Genomic DNA, 19,086 nt, shown 5'->3' with positions numbered 1-19,086 from the left:
AAGAGGCCTGAAACTGGACTTAGCGCCCAGGTTGACAATGTCAACCTAGTTGTTTCCAATCAGTCTTTCAAAAAAGTGTTCTAGAATTTTTTTTCGTCATCAAAAATAAGAAAAACACAAGTAAAATCGAAGAGTACAAAAATTACAGGGGCTTCACCCAGTGCCCGACACTACAAGAAAAAAGGTCTATTGGCATGACAAAAATCGTGCCTACAAGCTTTATTTTTCGTGCCAATGTACTTTCTGACACGCCAATTCGTGCCTATTCTGTCGTGCCTAAAAGTTCGTGCCTAAAGAGAGTCTTTTGGCACCACAATAAAATGTCGTGCCCTGATAGTAATTTTTAAATAAAAAAAATAATAATATATTGTAAATTAAAATAAATATATATAATTATTGAATTTATAAATAAAAAAAATTATAAACAGATATATATAACAATTAACATAGATATTTATTAGTTATATAAATCTCAACTTTAACATAAAAAAAATTATTATTTCAAAATATTATATCATACAATAAATTTTTTTAGGAATCTACTACAAGTCTTCAAAATTATAAATTTATACAAATCTTTACTAAGAAAAAAATAATTATTACAAAAAGAAAAAAAAATAAAAAACAGTAGTTGAAGATGCTTGAACCACCGATCGGAAGACGATTAGGAGCCATGTCCAAGCCTTGAACTACTATCGGACCATTGAGCCACCTCGTCGAAAATCTAACGCCTCTAATCGGAGACGCCTTGCACCGCACCACTCCACCATGTTATCGCCTCTCTGTACACCCAGCGGCGCAGCGCCTCCAAGCATTTCTTGTCGAACTCCGTCGTTCCACAACCACGGCCGGCATATACCAGATCTGGCTCAATCGCTTGAAAGAGAGATTAAGATGCGGAGGTGCGACGTCTTCAAGCGACTGGAATAGAGAAACTTCATAGTAATCATTATATATAAAGAGAGTGAGTGTGTGAGAGATGAGAAACCAGAGAACAAAAAAATATAAAGAGGGAGAAGATGAATAGTAAGAGGAGGCGGCTAGGGTTTTAAGTGTGAGTGGTAAGAGATTAGATTTATATATGTAAAAATAATAATAATAAAATATAAATATAAAATAATTTTAGTTAGTTTTTTTATGTACTGAAAATATAAATACAATATTTTATGAAAAAAATAATAAATATAATATAGATAATTATTGAGAAGTGGGAAAGGACATAGGGAGACGTGAGATCTTTAATATTTTTGTATAATATAATTATATTATTTTAATAATAATAATAGTATATAAAATTGAAAATAGAGAAAGTTTGAAAGAGTTGGGAGTTGTGTTATAAGTTATAGAAAGTTAGGCACTATTTATAGTGGTGCCAAACTTTGTGGTGCCTAGAAGCTATTATTCTTGTAGTGCGAGTTGACTTGGTGCTGGGCCCAACACCCAGGTTAAACCTTATAGTGGTCATAAGTTTGAACCTTATACTTTATTTGTTTTTTTTTTAATAAATAAAAAGTAGATACACATAGAAAAAAAGGACAACGTTATCATAGTCTCCTATGTAAATTTAAGCATCTTAACTAATTATTCTATTTAACAACTATGTATATATGAAAATAAAAATTGTATATTAATATATTTTTAAATCTCAGAGTGGGCTTTAGCCCTCCCTCAACGCCCCTAAGGCTTCATTTGTTTACACTTAATAATAGTCTTAATCTGATTGGGTCAGATTTAGATTCATCAAGAGCATTTGTTTTATATTTTTCTAAACCACTTTTTGGGTCTTAAAACATCTGACCGAATCAGATGTATAATAGGCACTTGAAAATTTTCAGACACATATTCTATATTTTTTTTGAATCATATATCTATTCTATTTTGTTTCTTCTCTTTCCATTTTGGTTTATTTTTTTGCAACATAACTTCAATCACCTCACATTTCTTTTAATATATATAATATTATGCATTAAAAAAAATATATAATATTATAAATAGTGTAACAACACGTCAATCACCTTATAATTTTTTAGTGTATTTCTAATAATATATAATCATATATACATATTATATTCATAAAAAATTAATGGTTAATAATAGGTATATAATATTATTTTTTTTTAAAAAAAAAAAAATCTCAAACATAAATTAGTTTCTCCAAATATTTTATCTTTCTTATTATATACATTTATATAATAATATTAAGTTTATATTATAGTGTGTTGGTGAATTAAAAACTTATTTATTTATAAAATAAATATGACAGTGATGATTTCAAAAAAATTAATATTTAATTTTTTTCATATTAAAATAGTTTTACAATACAAAGTTTATTTAATAAATTAGTTAATGTTATATAATTAAAAATATCTAAAAAATAAAAAAAAATACATTCAAGTTAAAAAACAAACAATCTAAATATTTTAATATTCAGATTTAGAGTTGATATATTATTATTCAGATATGCATTTAGATTCAGACCTCTAAATCTTAAAAAAATCAAATGCACCCTAAGTCTGCTTATGTCTATATTTGATATATATTTATATTTATATTTATATATATATATATAAAGATATAAATGAACTCATCTTTTTAATTATATTAAAATATTTTTACAAGTAACGACAGGTGTTCAAATTAAACTTCAACAAACTTCGTCTCAACCGTATTAAATATAAAAATACATATATCACATGGATATTTATTTTATTGAAAATCACAATGTAAAATACACATATAATATTTCAAATTTTGATGAGTAAATCTATCACCAAAGACAATAAAACATTTATAGAACCAACAATAAGGTTGATTTGAAGTTGTTCTTATTGGGTAAGAGGAATAGGGTGAATAAGTAATGATAGTACATGATCTTTTGTATGGCGATCTTGAATTCCATGTCCATCTCCATATTGATAAATGCAATGTGACATTCTACCAAGATTTAAACACATTTCAATGAAAGCCTTATTAATATTATTAGACTTATAGAACATTGGAGAGTAGTCATCACCATCATCATCATCATCCAAATTTATGTAATCTTTATTAATAAGCTTCCATGTTTCACTTATTAATAACTTAATACGTTGACGAGCTTCCTCTTCAGATATACCGTCTTCATACATTTTGCATTGGATTGATTTGGGAACATCGCCTCTTTTCAATTCATCCTAAAAAAATATTTATATATGTATAATATTAATATATACAGGACCGACCTTAAATTGTATTAGACATTAGAAAAAATAATATTAAAAATTATTACGTATGATAATATATATTTTTTTTATAAAAAATTATTAGGTCTCTAAGTTAAGTAGGTCCTAAGTGCATGACTAAATAGCCTGTCTGCATAAAGACATAAGCCTAACTCTAAATACATATTATGATGAGCAAAATTAAAAGACAATATATGTAGTAGTTTTAATTAGTTTTGAGATTCAAAATATATTTTTATTTATAATACTTGTTAATAATGTAGAATATCGAAATCAGGATTTAAGTAGTTTATTATTGAACACGTTGTTTATGTAAATGCAACAAGTTTTTTAAATCATGATTTCAACATCCTAAATTACTTGAAATTTCTTTAAAATTTGTATCATGTAATTATATTATACACGATCATGTAATAAGATGAAAATATAAAAAATACTTATAAGTAGTGATTAAAAACAAGAGTGTTTTACACCACATACTGGAATTTTCTATGTTTTTCTTTTATATTGTGGGGCAGAATTTCTTTCAAAAATACTGTATTTTTTTTAAACTGTATACTGTGTTAAGTTTCTTCTGTTGTTCTACTGTTGTTTTTTAGTTTTTCCACTATTGCTTTTAATTATTCTGTTTTGTGTTTTTCTGTTGTTTTATAAAAAGAGTATTTTTGAAAAAAAATTCTGTGTGACAGTATTTTTGTAAAAGTTAACTCAAATTATAATATTTTTGTAAGTTTTCCTAAAAACAATCACAATTATAAGTTGCGATCATTACCGTTGAAGTTCCCATATCATCTTTAAGTCGTAAAATCATGGATGAATGTCGTATTATGGTAGGGTATCCATCAAAGCAAGTACTTAATAAGGTATCTTCCTTGATTGGATTCACTACAAAAAAGTATAAATGTGATAGTATAACAGGTCCTGATATTGATATCCATGCATTCTCAATGTACTCTTCAAAGCTTGGTGTGTATCCATTATAATACCATCTTGCTTCTCTTAAATAAGATTTGCAAAGATCTGCCCACTAAACATAACCAAAGAAAAAATCCATGACTATGTATAGAAAAAAATTGGGATAATTTCATAAATATATAAAAATAACAAATAATTTTATATTTTTAAGGATTTTTTTTAACAAAAATACGGAGTGTTATTTTTTGTTGTTTTTGAAAAAAATATTATTGCTACTTAAAAATAACATAATTTGTTTTTACAACTACAAAGATTATTGTTTTTCGATTATTTAGAACATTGTTGTTTTAACGTTATTGCTACGGATAAGCAACGTAAAAAAACCAACATTTTTCAAGTAAAATAAAAACTATAAAAAAGAATTCGTAAAAATGTAAAAAGAAAATTCGTAAAAATGTAAAAAAGTATAGTTTTAAGTGTACTATGTAAATTTTCTAACAAAATAACATATGTTAATATAAAGTGAAATCTTATTTAAAGAAAATGACATTTTTATACATTAATTTGTAAAAAAGAATATGACATTTTTCTCAAAGAAAATGTTATTTAATGGCCATTTAACTGGTTACCAATTATCTTCTAGTTACTTAAATTGTTTTTCTCATAATTTTTGAGTGTGTTTTATAAAATAAATTTTTCTAAAAAAAAAAAGCCATATTTATTTTTTGTAAACTTTTTCCATTAACAAATAAACCCATAAAAATAAAATTTCCCCAATAGTCTTAACACCAAAAGAACAAATAAGAATTAGTTACCGATTTCTGAAGGAATTTTATTATATGGAGGCCTTCTTCTCCTTTTAACACATCAAATGGAAGATCATTTATGAAATTGTATAAAGCAAGAAAACATGTCTTCATATACTCAGGGAGCCCATCCATAGCACTAATATCCCATCTATATATATATAAAAAAAATATATAATAATAATTAAGAAAAGAAAATCACCATAATTAGTATTAATTGTAGTTGAAATTTGGTAGTTTAAGTAGGATGCAGTACAAAAAATCTTACTTTTACTTACAGTAAAATTTATGACTAAAAGTGAAAAAGTTATGACTAATTATAAATTACCATTTCTATGTTGTGACTAAAAAATTCGTGACTAAATGTATTAGTAACAAAAATCATAATTTATTGTGACTAAAATTAAATTAGTTACAATTTGTATCTAATACTACATTTTAGTCACAAGTAACTTTTTATTGTGACTAAAAATCACATTTAGCTATAAATTTTTTATGTTATAATTAAAAGGGTATTACAAAAAATAGTTTTTTTTTTTTTTTAGTGATAGTTTACATGGTACTAATTAAGTTTCCAAAGTAGCAAAATTTATATCATATACTAACCTCTCAACTGCATTAGTGAAGAGCTCCAATTCATCTAGTGTACCATAAACATCATATATGTCATCTATTACTGTAATTAAAGCATTTACTTTTGTAATCATTCTTCTAAAATTTTTGTAATGTGGCTCAAATGCAACTCCTACTGTCCATAAGAAATTCACCATTGTTCTATCTCTTGCAAATTCCAACTTCTTTCCCATACCAGTGCTTTCCCACCAGCTGCATATATGTACATGTTAAAATAAATTAAAATATCGTTACGCGATATTTTAAGGTGTCCAATATCACTATACCATAAGTAGTATCAAGCACAATTAGTAAGCATATTTTCAAATTGGAGTTTCTTTCGTCGATGAAAACAAATAGGGCATTTTCCTAACGAAAATTTTGGGCCAAATGTAGGGATATTTTAGAGAATTGTTAAAAAGTATTACCGGTGCCTAGTACCTTCCTTGTTGTCATATTGCTATTGGTGTAATTAAGTATACTATCGAGTCCCATATAATTTTAAAAAATAATTTTTAATGAATATCGCTAAATAATCATAGAGCGTCACCTATAAAAAGTGTTGGGCACCAGATATTTTAGCATATACCCTCTTCCCATTTGAACTAGGTGTATTATCGCTAAATAATCATAGAGCGTCACCTATAAAAAGTGTTGGGCACCAGATATTTTAGCATATACCCTCTTCCCATTTGAACTAGGTGTATTATTGTAAGACATCTTAAAGTACCTAATACTATATAAGACAGTTTTTTTATATCTATCGCCGACTGACACATATATTTAGTGCGAAAACATATTAGAAATAAACTAATTAAGAGAAATAAATTCATTACATTATTATTACCTGAAGACATGTTTAAGATCATCTTGGTATATTGATTGGACAATGTTGAAATCTAGTTTAGCTAAGGTAAGTAGAGTAGGGTTCATGTCTAGTCTCTTCTCATACACATCAATAAACCACCTACTCTCCAATCTTAACATTCTCCAATGAAGTGGAAGCTCCAATGCATGGCTCACTAGTTCATAATCATAATCATAATCATTATTATTATTATTTTGATCTAATAATGATTGTTGTTTTTCCATGATCATGATTATGTATTCCTCAAGATATTTCTTTGTTGTTTGTCTTGTCTCTTCCAAAATGCCATCTTCATTTTCTACCAAATAGAATGAAGCTTCATATAAAGATAACATTCCTTTGACATCATTGGAAGACACCATAAAATTGCCTCTTTCATCTTTGCACGTACTAAAAATTTCTGCAATGAATATAGTAATTCCAAACATTTTTAAGTAATTATTAATTTATCATATAGTACTAGAGAAACAATAATGTTAGTATGAATTAGTAGGGGTGTACATCAAACCGCTCAAACCGCTCAAACCGCCCGCACCGCACCACACCGCAAAAAAAATGCGGTTTGAAATTCTTCGCGGTGCGGTTGCGGTTTGAATTTTTCCCAAACCGCGCGGTGCGGTGCGGTTTGCGGTTTTGAATTATTAAACCGCAATTCAAACCGCACCGCACCGCATCTTTTAAAATTTCAATTTTTATATTTATTTTATTAAGCCCATACATATGAGCCCAACCCAAGCCTATAAATCTTAGGGCAAAATCCATAACTCTTCACAAACCCTCTCTTCTTAGCAACAAACCCAAGTCCATACATGTGTATTAAAATTTGGAGTTGGAAGTTTGTGTTTGTTTTATTTTTAATCTATTGATGTAAGTATGTTAGTTGTACATTTATATTGTTGTTAGAACTTAATTAGTTTCAAGTTTGTTATTTTGATTTAAGTGTGTTGTTGAAACTTTAAAAAGATTATTGATTTATTGTTGTTGTTACAACTTTTATTAGTCTCAAGTTTGTTGTATTTTCTTAAGTGTTTTGGAATAATTATATTAATGATAGTTTAATTATTTTATGATTAATTCAAAAAAAAAATTGTGATAGTTCAAACCGCATAAACCGCAAAAACCGCACCGCACCGCATCATTTTTTGCGGTGCGGTTTTTGCGGTTTTTTAATATCGCGGTGCGGGTGCGGTTTGGAAAATTAGAAAAACCGCATGTGCGGGTTGGTTTGAAAAAATGGTTAAAAACCGCACAACCCGCACCGCGAACACCCCTATGAATTAGCTATACATATATAAATGTAGGGAAATGATTTTGTCGCATGATGTACTTTTACGGAATATGTATTCCGTAGTACATTAGATGGATCTCAGGGTACATTAGATGGGTCTCAGGATACGTTACCATTTTTTAACCCTAATTACCCTAAATCAACTCCAGCCCTCAGATCAATAACTCTCTCCATCTAACGACTACCGTACATCACGGAATACATTCCGTGAAAGTACATCACGGGACAAAATCGTGTCCCTAAAAATGTATATGGAGTTTTTATTTTTATGGGTTTTTAGCAAATTTTACAAAAATGTGATTTTTTCGAAAAAAAAATATTTTATGAGAAGTTTTGGATAACCATCGTAAGCAATTACATCCTCAGGGTAGCCCGTTACCTTATATTATTTTTCTTATATTTTTTAACTTTTCTCATAAAATATTATTTTTAAAAAAGAGAAAAAAGAAGCATATTTTTGCAAAAAGTGTATAAAAAATGTTATATTATTTATTAAATAATATAATATTTAAGATTAAAATTGTGATATATTATATATATTATTATGAATATAATATATAATATAATATAATTGGGAGTTATATATATGTAATAATCACAATATAATGTGATTGGGAGTTACATATATGTGATAGTTGTAACATAAGAGGTGGAGTTACTCATATTTTGTAACTTCTACATGATCACTAATTAAGTGCGTAAAGAGTGGTTACACAACTTAATTTTTTGAAATTCAAAACTATAATTCAAATATAGTTGTTGGGAATTGAATTTTATCATTTATAATGTGTATAAGTGATATTAAATAAAGTGAGAATGATTTGAAATAGTTTAGAGTGTTATTTGCAAAAGCTAAAAAATTTGGTAACTAGTTAGTTACTATTTTTTCAGCATTAATAGTAGAACGTTTTTTTACTATGGCTTTTAACATCTCATAACCTTCAAATCACCCATTTAATCCCATTTACACCCCATTAAGAAATGGTAACAACCCTTAGGTGTAGGTTATTTGAATTTCAAAGTGTGTGATCCTAAACACTATAAATAGAGATCTTAGTTCACCTTTTGAGACACACTCTTCTCTTCTATCTTTCAAACACAAAGAGATGAGAAGTTTTCTATCAAAAAAAGCACATTGCTAGAAAACCCTAAGGCTTGATAATTCCCAAAGCTATTTCCTAGAGTGTTCCCTTAGTGCTTAGAGATAGGAAAATAAGCTTTTGGACAAAGGTGTAATACCTTGTTCAAGTCATGGTGATCCCCACTAATCTACACTCAAGGTTGTGAGTGAGTGTATATATATATTATTCTCTTGTTATATATATATACACATGTGTTGTATTTTCTTCTTCTACTTTTCATATATATATATATCTATAATATATATAGTGTATATATATTGTATATTATGTATTGTTACATTTATTTAATCTCTTTATTAATCTTTGTATTATGTTGCAATAGAGTTGTAATGTTTTAATTTTCTTCCATTGTAATAAAATCTTTAACAAAAAAAAATACATAAAATATATAATCTTCACTATAAGTATTATATTTAATGAATAGTATGAGTAGTTGAATTTGAAATTGAACTTAAAAATGTTAACTCAACCATTTATAATAGGCTAATTATAATTTTTATCTCTATGAGTTATTCGTAATGCTAAAATATAAGACTTGTTAATTTTAATCATATGTGAAAAATAAAATGTTAATGTGTGGCTGATTAGTCATTACCACATTAAGGCTACGTGTGCATCTTAAAATTATTATTACAATGTAGAATTTACTACTAGTATTTAAAATTAGTTCTAAGTTCGGCAAAATATTTCATAAATATATGATCAGAGACATTATTTTAATATAGAGTATATTATTGTATGAAGATTTTTGTCAATAAAGTATCAAAGTGTCTAACATGGCACACATAAATTACACACAAATTTAACACATATTTACGTGGTAAGTAATTTTAACTAACTAATTATTTTTATTTAAGATAAGTCTCACTTATTGAAATAACTTGTCACATATTTTTTTTTTAATTAATTAGGTAATATATTATTATTAGGCTAATTTGGATTTTTACTCCTAAATTTTTGATATGTAGCAAATTATGCCCCGACCCTAAATTTTTTAGATCGTTAAAAATTTCCTTCGAACTATTGAGATTATTAAATTTAAAGATTTTTATTTAATTTTACTAAAGAAAGATACTTAATTCCAACAATCTCAATAGTTCAAAAAGAATTTTTAACGACTTGAAAAGTTCAGGAGACATAATTCAATACATGTTAAAATTCAAAAAACAAAAATCTTATTAATCTTATTATTATCGTTATGGTGAGTAGTTGAATTTAAAATAAACCCCACTTACTATAATTTGAAATTAAAATTTAATGATGTTGTTAATGTGAAAATAAAGGAGTATTATATATATAACACATACCTTGAGACACCGGATAACCATGTTGTCGTAGGAGTCTAAATTCAAGAGAATTGGCATACACATTATTGTTGGTGTTGCACACATTATTGTTGTTATATATATCTTTCAATATGTCATTAATTTCATTCTCAAAGTGGTAAGAAATTCCAAGTCTTTGCAATACATCAATAAGCTCAAGTTGAGATAAAGGCTTCTCCTCCTCTCTTGCTCTCTTCACCATCACTCTTACTTCTTCCTTTAGTTTCTCAACTCTTTTGACATATGCTTCATCCTACACACACAAAAACATATATATATATATATATATATATAAATAAATAAATCATTGTTGGTATTTTTAATTTTTACATTTGTAGAGTTTATAGGTATATATTCATATAGTCACTACTACAAAAAAGAAAAATGTCAGTTTTGTAAATGTACTTTTTTTTTTCTATATGCATGGGAGATATAATTTATTTTTCATACAATAAATTATTCAAAATCTACACCTTTTATGTAAAAAAGAAAAAAAAAAAGAATTATATATGACTTCTATAAGTACATCAAAACAAAGAAAATGCACATATGTTCACAACAACAACAACACCAATAATAATTAATCAAAAAAAGAAAAACAACACCAATAATAATAATAATAATAATAATAATAAGATATTTGTTACCTTGAAAGGAGAAGAAAGTGATTGTACATAATCAAATTGCCAAAGTGGGGGTTGATAGTTTGCTGATCTTCGAGAACTATTCTTCTGATTATTATTATTATTATTATTATTGGTGGACATTAATGCAGTTTTATTATCAATAATATTATTATTATTATGGTAATTTAAACTTAAACATGATTTCACAGATCTAGTGAAGGTATTATTATTATTACTATTCCACCTAATATTAATACTACTTACAGTGGACACTAATGCAGCCATTATGAATTATATATTATATATAAATTTATATATATATATATTTATGTATATGGGACTTGCTTAATTTGTTTTTCTAATACCCTCAAGAATACTCTCTTGCAATATTGCAATATATGTATGGATATGATATAGTTTGGCTCTATTTATATACAACATCAATATATAAAAGGTCATATATTTACATGTAGATCCATGCATGTTTTATTTATTTAACTTTATGTGTCAATATATAAAAGGTCATATACTCTCTTGCAATATTGCAATATATGTATGGATATGATATAGTTTGGCTCTATTTATATACAAAATTTTGTTATTGTGTGAAATTGAAAGGTCATATATATATGTATGCATGTTTTATTTATTTAACTTTATGTATGAAATGTATGTTTATTTAATTTTATTTAAAACTATCACATATAGTTTTATTTTTAATAAATAATGTAATTTTATTAATAGTAATTAATTAAAATAATAGCGTCATACAACACAATTAGGACATCTCTTCTATTGGAAATACAATCAGGATTAGAATAAAAAAAGCCAGTCAATTAATTGACTGCTTGATTCCCATATCGTTTGACAAAAGAATCTACAATAAAATCTGATGAAAAAAAATTGTAGCTTAATTTTAAGAACACTTATATTTCCTCCACCTCCCAAAAGATACAACAATAGAAACTGCTGTAGTTTCGTTGAACCTATCAACTTGAGCACTCAATTATTGTGTAAGATACGTAACTGTACTACTAACAACTCCTTCAAACGCAGAGAACTATGACGAGTCATCAAAGAACAAAGAAGACGAGACAACAACAAAACAAAATCATCTTACAGAGACAAGACTAATCACAGTAAGTTAAACAAAAGACACTTGAAAATTATGTCACAAAAACAAGAATAATTACAATAACAAAAACCTAATCACATTAGCAAAATCGTAATATTTTAAAATAACTATCATATAAATTTTAAATAAATAAAAATATATAATATATTTTATAATAATAGTTCATTAATATAATAAATATAGGCATATAGAGTAATATATTTATTTTAATTTATAAATATTTAAACTGTCACTACAAAAAATCTTACTTTAAGTCATAATAAAATTTGTGATTAAAAAGTCCATAACTAAAAATAGTAGTCACAAATATTGTAATTTGTTGTGATTAAATGTATTTTTAGTAATAAATACTATATTTTATCACTAAAAGTAAGTGTAATATGTTGGGCGAGTATTAATATGTTCTATTAATTTAAAAAGTACATACTATCATATAAAAAAGATAGAGCCTAATTAATAGTTTTTGTAAAATTCATAGTTAAAATTAAATAGTATTTACCTACCCTTATCAATATTACCCAAACAATAAATAAAAAATTAGAAAGTGTCATGTCAAAATAACACCCAAGCATTTGCGTGAAACTCTATAAAACGTGCATGATAATGAAATTGCAATGTCATCGTCATCCTATTATTATTATTATTATTATTATTATTATTGGGACACGATTTTGTCATGTAATTGTAGAATGTATTCCGTGATGTACGACAACCGTTAGATAAAGAGTTATTTGATCTGAGGATTGAGGTTGATCTAAGAGTAATTATGGTTAAAAAATAGTAACATACCCTGAGACCCATTATTACATACCCTGAGACTCATCTAATGTATTCCGTACATCACGGAATACATTCCGTGAAAGTACATTACGGGACAAAATTGTATCCCTATTATTATTATTATTATTATTAGTAGTAGTAGTAGTAGTAGTAGTAGTAAACGTAGACGCACTTCACGCGATTATGTAAAATAGCAAATATAAATTTTGGTTATGTCTTTTAAAAATTATTGGTTGTTCTCTATATTTAGTTAAATTATAATTTAGATATTGTGTTTCTCAAAATAAAGTATAATGATATACTCTTTTTAATATTTGTAATTAAATATTTTTACCTTAACTTTAAAAAAATTTCTTAGTAACCTTTAATAAATTGTGATTGATTTATGATATAATTATACTGAACCAATCCAATTACAAAAAATACACATGCAGTTACCATTGGATTAAATTGAATGGGAATAGTTTGATTGAATCAGTTTTTTGAGAAAATTTTAAATTTTAATTAAAAATTGATCTAATTTAATTACATATAATACATATTAAAAATATATTACCTTTATTCATATATAATAAAAAAAATATTGTTTTTATTTCTTGTTTATTAATTTTCGATAAAACCTAACTAAAGAAATCCTTAAATAGACTCTAAGAACTCATGTATAGTTTAGGCTTTATGTATTTTTTTAGTTAATATTAAAACTCAAACGTTGAATAGAAATAATATTTATGATGCCCATCCATAGTCTAAACCATCTTTTTTTTACTAAGGTGTCAAATAGCCAGATAAATTGTGAATAAATTAAATTACTATAATAATTCTAGTTTAAAATAATTTATTTACCTAAGAATTTTTATTTTGATATTTTTCAGCTAATTATGAAAGTTATTTTTCTTATTTAAATCATCATAATATTTTATATCATAAATTTATTTATAGTTTATTGTGTGTAATTCTAGTTTTAATCATTTTTGTATAACAGAATTTTGATATTTTTTTAACTAATCAAATGGCAAAAATTAAAAAATAAGTTTTTTGTTTTAATTTTAAAGCTTAGACTAAGATTGAAAAATGCAAGAATATATTTATTGCATTTTTATAAAGAAAATAAAAATTATAACTAATTGGGTAAGACAAATCTTTTTAATCACCCACTAAAAGAATAATGTAGCACTAACTTTGTCACAAAGTAAAAGTAGAAAAATAGTCATTTATTTACAACCTATAATACAAAATCCACATTGATATCTAAACTATGTGGGATTATTTTAACTACGGAGTCAAATTACCACATTTATAAAAAGAAATTAAAAAAATAAAAATAAAAAAATAATATAAAATAATGCTTTATTTTCTTTTATATAAATATATATATATAGATATTGATGATAAAATTTATTTATTTATATAAAATAATTAAAACTGTAATAATTTATTAATATATGATATTTTATTATTATAATAATAAGACTCTTAAAAATATTTTTTTTATATAAATTTAGTGATATAAATAATTTAATTGTAAGAAAAAGTATTCTTATATTAATAAATTATTATAAATAACTATAGTTTTTAATTATTGTATATTATTATATATATCCAACTAAAATTAATAATTTAAAATGAAAAAATGAAAAAATATTTTTTTATTCGATTAAAAATTTAAAATAATTTTAATTTTAAATATTTGACAAAAATTAAAAAATATAAAATATGTATTGTATTAATTTAAAGACTAAATTTATCAATATATCACACTTAGTAAATAAATTATATTAATCACTCACATATAAAATGTATAATACTAATTTTAGGATAGACAATAGTAAGAATATATAATTTATAAATTTAACATTCACAATAGTCTTATATCACTACAAATATATAAACAAAATATCTTTAAGTAGTATTATTATTCTAATAGAAATGCTATAATAATAAATTATTATTGTTTTAATTATTTTATGTAAATAGTAATTTTATAAATATTAAATAAAAATAACAATAAAGACTGTAGGAAAAAAATTACAATAAAAAATTCTAAGATAATACTATTTATAAAAAAAAATAATTAAAGGATCATTTTTATTATTCAAAGGTTAAAAAATGCAAAATGTGTATTGCATTCACTTAAAAAAACTACTTAGGGCGATATTAATTTTATCAATCACCCACATAATAAATAAATAATGCTAATTTTGAGACAAGTTAAAATAAAAAATTAGATATATATATTTATAAATATATAACCTAGAAATATAAACTCACTATGGTTTCTAAACCATGTGTGACTTTTTTAAAAAAGCTCAACTACTATTAAAAGTATAGAGATTGTTAAAAAAAAAAGAAAATAAAATTAAAAAATTAAAAAATTCTACGAATTAGAAAACATGGATTGTTGAAGGAGAGGATGTCACATGACCTCCTTATAATTCTCATTTATATATTTATAGATTATTATTATTGAACTAAAATATAACGTGACATCTGATGCAATTAAATATTGAGTTCTACATATTTTATTTTAATAAAGATTACAGAGAATTTTCAACCAATTATAAAGTGACACTTCATAGTAGTGTTAGACACATTGGTATCCCATAATAATGCTCGACTTGTACACTCTACTTATATATGATATGTTGTGAGTGGTTATTAGTATTCTACATTAATTATTAAATTAAAATGTGGGAGACACCAGTGACGGACTCAGAATTTTTATTTTGTGGGGGCTTATTTATCAATGAAAAATATTTATACCTATATTATAATCACTCTTATTATATTTATTTAATTTTGTTGGGGCTTTTCTACTATTTTAACCTATAATTTTTAAATTAAAAAAAATAAATTTAAATTTTAAAAGATAATATTTTTGTTAGTGGGGCTATAGCCCCCACATTAATACATGTGCGTCCGTCACTGGGAGACACGATACTAAATTGTATCAATAAAGTTAGAGATAGAAATTAGATGAGTATAGGCAGGGAATGTTCCCCCGTTCCCATTCTCGTAAACAATATTTGAATACCCATCTCCGTCTCCATCCCTGCATATTCCCCAGCAAAGACAGAGCAGAAAATCCTTGCTGGGGCGAGCAATATTACACTAATACTGCATAAAATTTAAAATATTATACATGTTAATAATTTAAAATAGACAATGAATTATTTAAAATAAAATAAAAATATTTAAAAATTACTAATAATAAACTACAAAACACATAAAGATATATATAATAATTTAAAATAATATTATAAAATAAATAAAACAATTAAATGGGGATCATTCCCCATTTAGGCGAGCAATTCTCGACTATTACGGGCGGGTACCAACAGGGCCCCATACCAAAACGAGTGCAATCTCCATCCCTAATAACAGTTTGCATTCTCTTGTGATGTTTGATACCTTAAAATGTCTTTTATGGTATGTTTAGTTTATTGTAATAGGTATTGTAATAGAATCAATAGTTGAGGGAGAATTTTTAACGTGATATATGTCAAAATTTAAGGTAAAAATTGTAATTACTCTATTTGAAAATTTTACACTTCATATTTGATTTTAAAACAGTATAAGGTATAAGGTAATTGGTTAATCACTTTTAAGGTAATTAGTTCTATTCATTGATTAATCCCTTTTAAGGTAATTAGTTCTGTTCTTTCTATATTTTCTTAAATTTCTTTCCATAAATTTTTTTATTTTTTTTTAAAGAAAATACATTTTTGAACGGATTGTATGATAATCTATAAAATTTATAATTTCCTTAATTTAATTTAACGAAGGAAAATAATTTTATTTTTATTTTATATGTATTATTTATCTCTCTTACAAATTTACTCTAATAAAATTTATTTACCCAATCAGCTATAATACTATAATATAAAATTTTAACAAATCACTAATAAATTTATATGTAATCTATTAATATCACCACTACATATTATATAAATTTATATGCTCAAGTTTCTTGATGTTAGATTGTTTTTGTTTTTATGATTTGTTCATAAGAAAAAAAAATGAAAATGTATATTCACTAATCGGAATGAGTCATTTGTGTGTGTTGTATTTGAAAAGAAACTATCAAGTTTTTAATTTGGTTCAATAAAATATATTTTTAAGAGATTATGATGTTTGTCTTTTGATTATAATTCAAAAATAATTTATGAATTTATTTTCTATTTGAATAATAAAAAATCACTAATATTCACATGTAAATTACATGACCAAAAAAAAGTATAGTATAACTTTTCTTGTTTGTAGTTATTATGTAATATAAGTGTAACCAAAAGTAAATTTTGCAGTCAATTGCATGCATTTTTCTAATATATTTTAAACCAACAAAAAAAATAGTGTGAGTGCATTTTTATTTAAATTATTGAAATGGAATTAGTGTGAGTACTTTTGTAAAGGGATATAACTCATTTTATCATATATGTTGTAAAGAGAAATGTGAAGGTAGATTAGCTGTTTTTAATATAAATGTGTCATATTATTATTAGTATAATTTAATATTAAAGTCTTACATGTTTTAGTTTATTAAATACCGTAAAAAAATCTATAACCACACACATGTGACATTTTGATGGTGTAAAAATGGTCCTAATCTAGGAAAGATCACATTACCCAAACCCCCTTTTCACAAAGATTTCAACAACACAAGAAAGAATAGCTTACACACAAAGACACTACTTGCTTGGCTTGGCTCTTTCACTATCACATTCTTATTTTCACACTTTCTATTTTCTAATCTAAAATGGTAAAAGACACAAATAAACAAACAAACAAAAGACTCTACACTCATATATGTTCCACTATATTACAAAATATATCTCTAACCATAACCCAAAAGCAAACAATTATGGTAGGGCAAGGGCACCACACTAAAGTTGTGACGCTCAAAATGGTTGTTTTCTTGCTCTTTTTGTAGTGGTCATGACTCATGATGATAGCTTTGGTGGTGGGACCAATTTCTTTTTCAAACTCAATCTCCTCCTACCATTTTTCTTGGGCTATTGGCCCATTTGCTCAATAGTGGGATTTATGTGTTCATCAATTGATTAATCATCTTTATTAATTTGGGAAATTTTTACATATTTAATAAGTATATTTCTATACCATTGTTATGGCTTATGTGGTATGATAAGGTGTCCATTAGTTTGCCAAAGTGGGGGTTGATAGTTTGCTGATCTTCGAGAAATAATATTACTATTATTTGTAGACATTAATAGGGTTTTATTACTATAAATAATATTAGTATTATGGTTTGATCTAATGAAAGTATTATTATTATTATTAAAGCTAATAATATTACTTACAATGGACACTAATGCAGCCATTATAAAATATATATATATATATATATATGTATGGAACTTATTATCTCTTTAAGAGTATATATATAGGATCACATGTTATGTAGACCATGTTTAATCAACAAGATAAGATTTTTATGGCTGCAAAAAGAAGAATGAATAAAAACAATGGTTTAATTTATGTATGCATGTGTGTCATCGAATTAATCGAGGGTGCTTTTCATATATACTCACATTTTAAATAAGTAAAAAATAAAGGTTTACATATAAATTACGACACGATGACATAACTCGAAAATGACATCAATTTTAAAATTGAATTTTCAACTTTTATACGTAATTTTCAAGTGGATGAGATCCGTCGAGTGGTCTCGGTGCACATGTTTATGAATTGAGAAGGATTCAAGGTGGGAAAATAATTGAATTTGCAAGCAATGCGAATTGAATATTGAATCTTGAGAATAAGACATAGAGGAGTAGACAACCCACATCCTTCATAATTCGACTGGACTCCATGTCTTTGCCTCTTATGCTAATTGAGCTTGTTGATTGATTGGTGTGAAAAAATCAAACATGAACACGACACGATATAATATGTCACCCAAACTCATTTTGAAAATTACCTTGGGATATAGACTTTTGAAAATTTGCTCCCCTTTATTAAATTGATAATAATATCGAATATTTTTTTAATTATTTTGTATAAAATGTATATCAAGATGAATATCTGTATATAATTTTTATAAAAATAACAGCATAAGTATCTAGTTACTCTTACTTAATTTTCTTATATTTTTCAATTTTTTCATAAAATAATATTTTTGAAAAAAGAATTCATATTTTTGCAATATATATTTATATACATATATATATATATATTTATATAAAGAAGTCATATTTTCTCATATTTTTGCAATAACAATTTCATCTTGTTTTTATTTCTCTCCCTTATATTCTCCTTTTAAATTTATATATTCCCATTATACCCTTTTTTTTAACCATCTTCTATTTTGGTGATGTTGGCCTCAAAAAGCGATCAATCGACAGCGAGATTGT

At 25.4% G+C, this 19,086-nt stretch overlaps 1 protein-coding gene across 2 annotated transcripts; it reads right to left on the bottom strand.

The window, feature by feature from the left end:
• Positions 1-2,653: 2,653 nt before the first annotated feature.
• Positions 2,654-18,282, bottom strand: LOC115715811 (terpene synthase 10). 2 transcript variants are annotated; one of them, XM_061107594.1, is made up of 8 exons: positions 17,915-18,282; positions 10,825-10,900; positions 10,160-10,430; positions 6,402-6,822; positions 5,549-5,767; positions 4,952-5,093; positions 3,994-4,248; positions 2,654-3,173 (listed from the first exon to the last, which is right to left on the bottom strand). In XM_061107594.1, the coding sequence occupies exons 1-8, from the start codon at positions 18,052-18,054 to the stop codon at positions 2,826-2,828; spliced, it is 1,872 nt and encodes a 623-aa protein (XP_060963577.1). In that variant the 5' UTR covers positions 18,055-18,282; the 3' UTR covers positions 2,654-2,825. The 2 variants fall into 2 exon arrangements, with proteins under 2 accessions (XP_060963577.1, XP_060963576.1); XM_061107593.1 differs by lacking the exon at positions 17,915-18,282 and having other exon boundaries at positions 10,825-11,155.
• Positions 18,283-19,086: the final 804 nt, after the last annotated feature.

The sequence above is a fragment of the Cannabis sativa genome, unplaced genomic scaffold, assembly GCF_029168945.1.
Source record: "Cannabis sativa cultivar Pink pepper isolate KNU-18-1 unplaced genomic scaffold, ASM2916894v1 Contig2, whole genome shotgun sequence".
Classification (NCBI taxonomy): Eukaryota; Viridiplantae; Streptophyta; class Magnoliopsida; order Rosales; family Cannabaceae; genus Cannabis; species Cannabis sativa.
Note: the sequence above shows the minus strand (reverse complement) of the source record. Positions and strands in the feature narration are given on the sequence as shown.

Coding starts and splice junctions, on each gene's coding strand:
- LOC115715811 (XM_061107593.1), bottom strand. CDS start 11,088: ATGGCTGCATTAGTGTCCACTGTAAGTAGTATTAATATTAGGTGGAAT. Junction 10,431..10,824: donor CACTTTCTTCTCCTTTCAAG/GTAACAAATATC, acceptor TTGTGTGTGTAG/GATGAAGCATATGTCAAAAG. Junction 3,174..3,993: donor ATGATATGGGAACTTCAACG/GTAATGATCGCA, acceptor ATATTTTTTTAG/GATGAATTGAAAAGAGGCGA.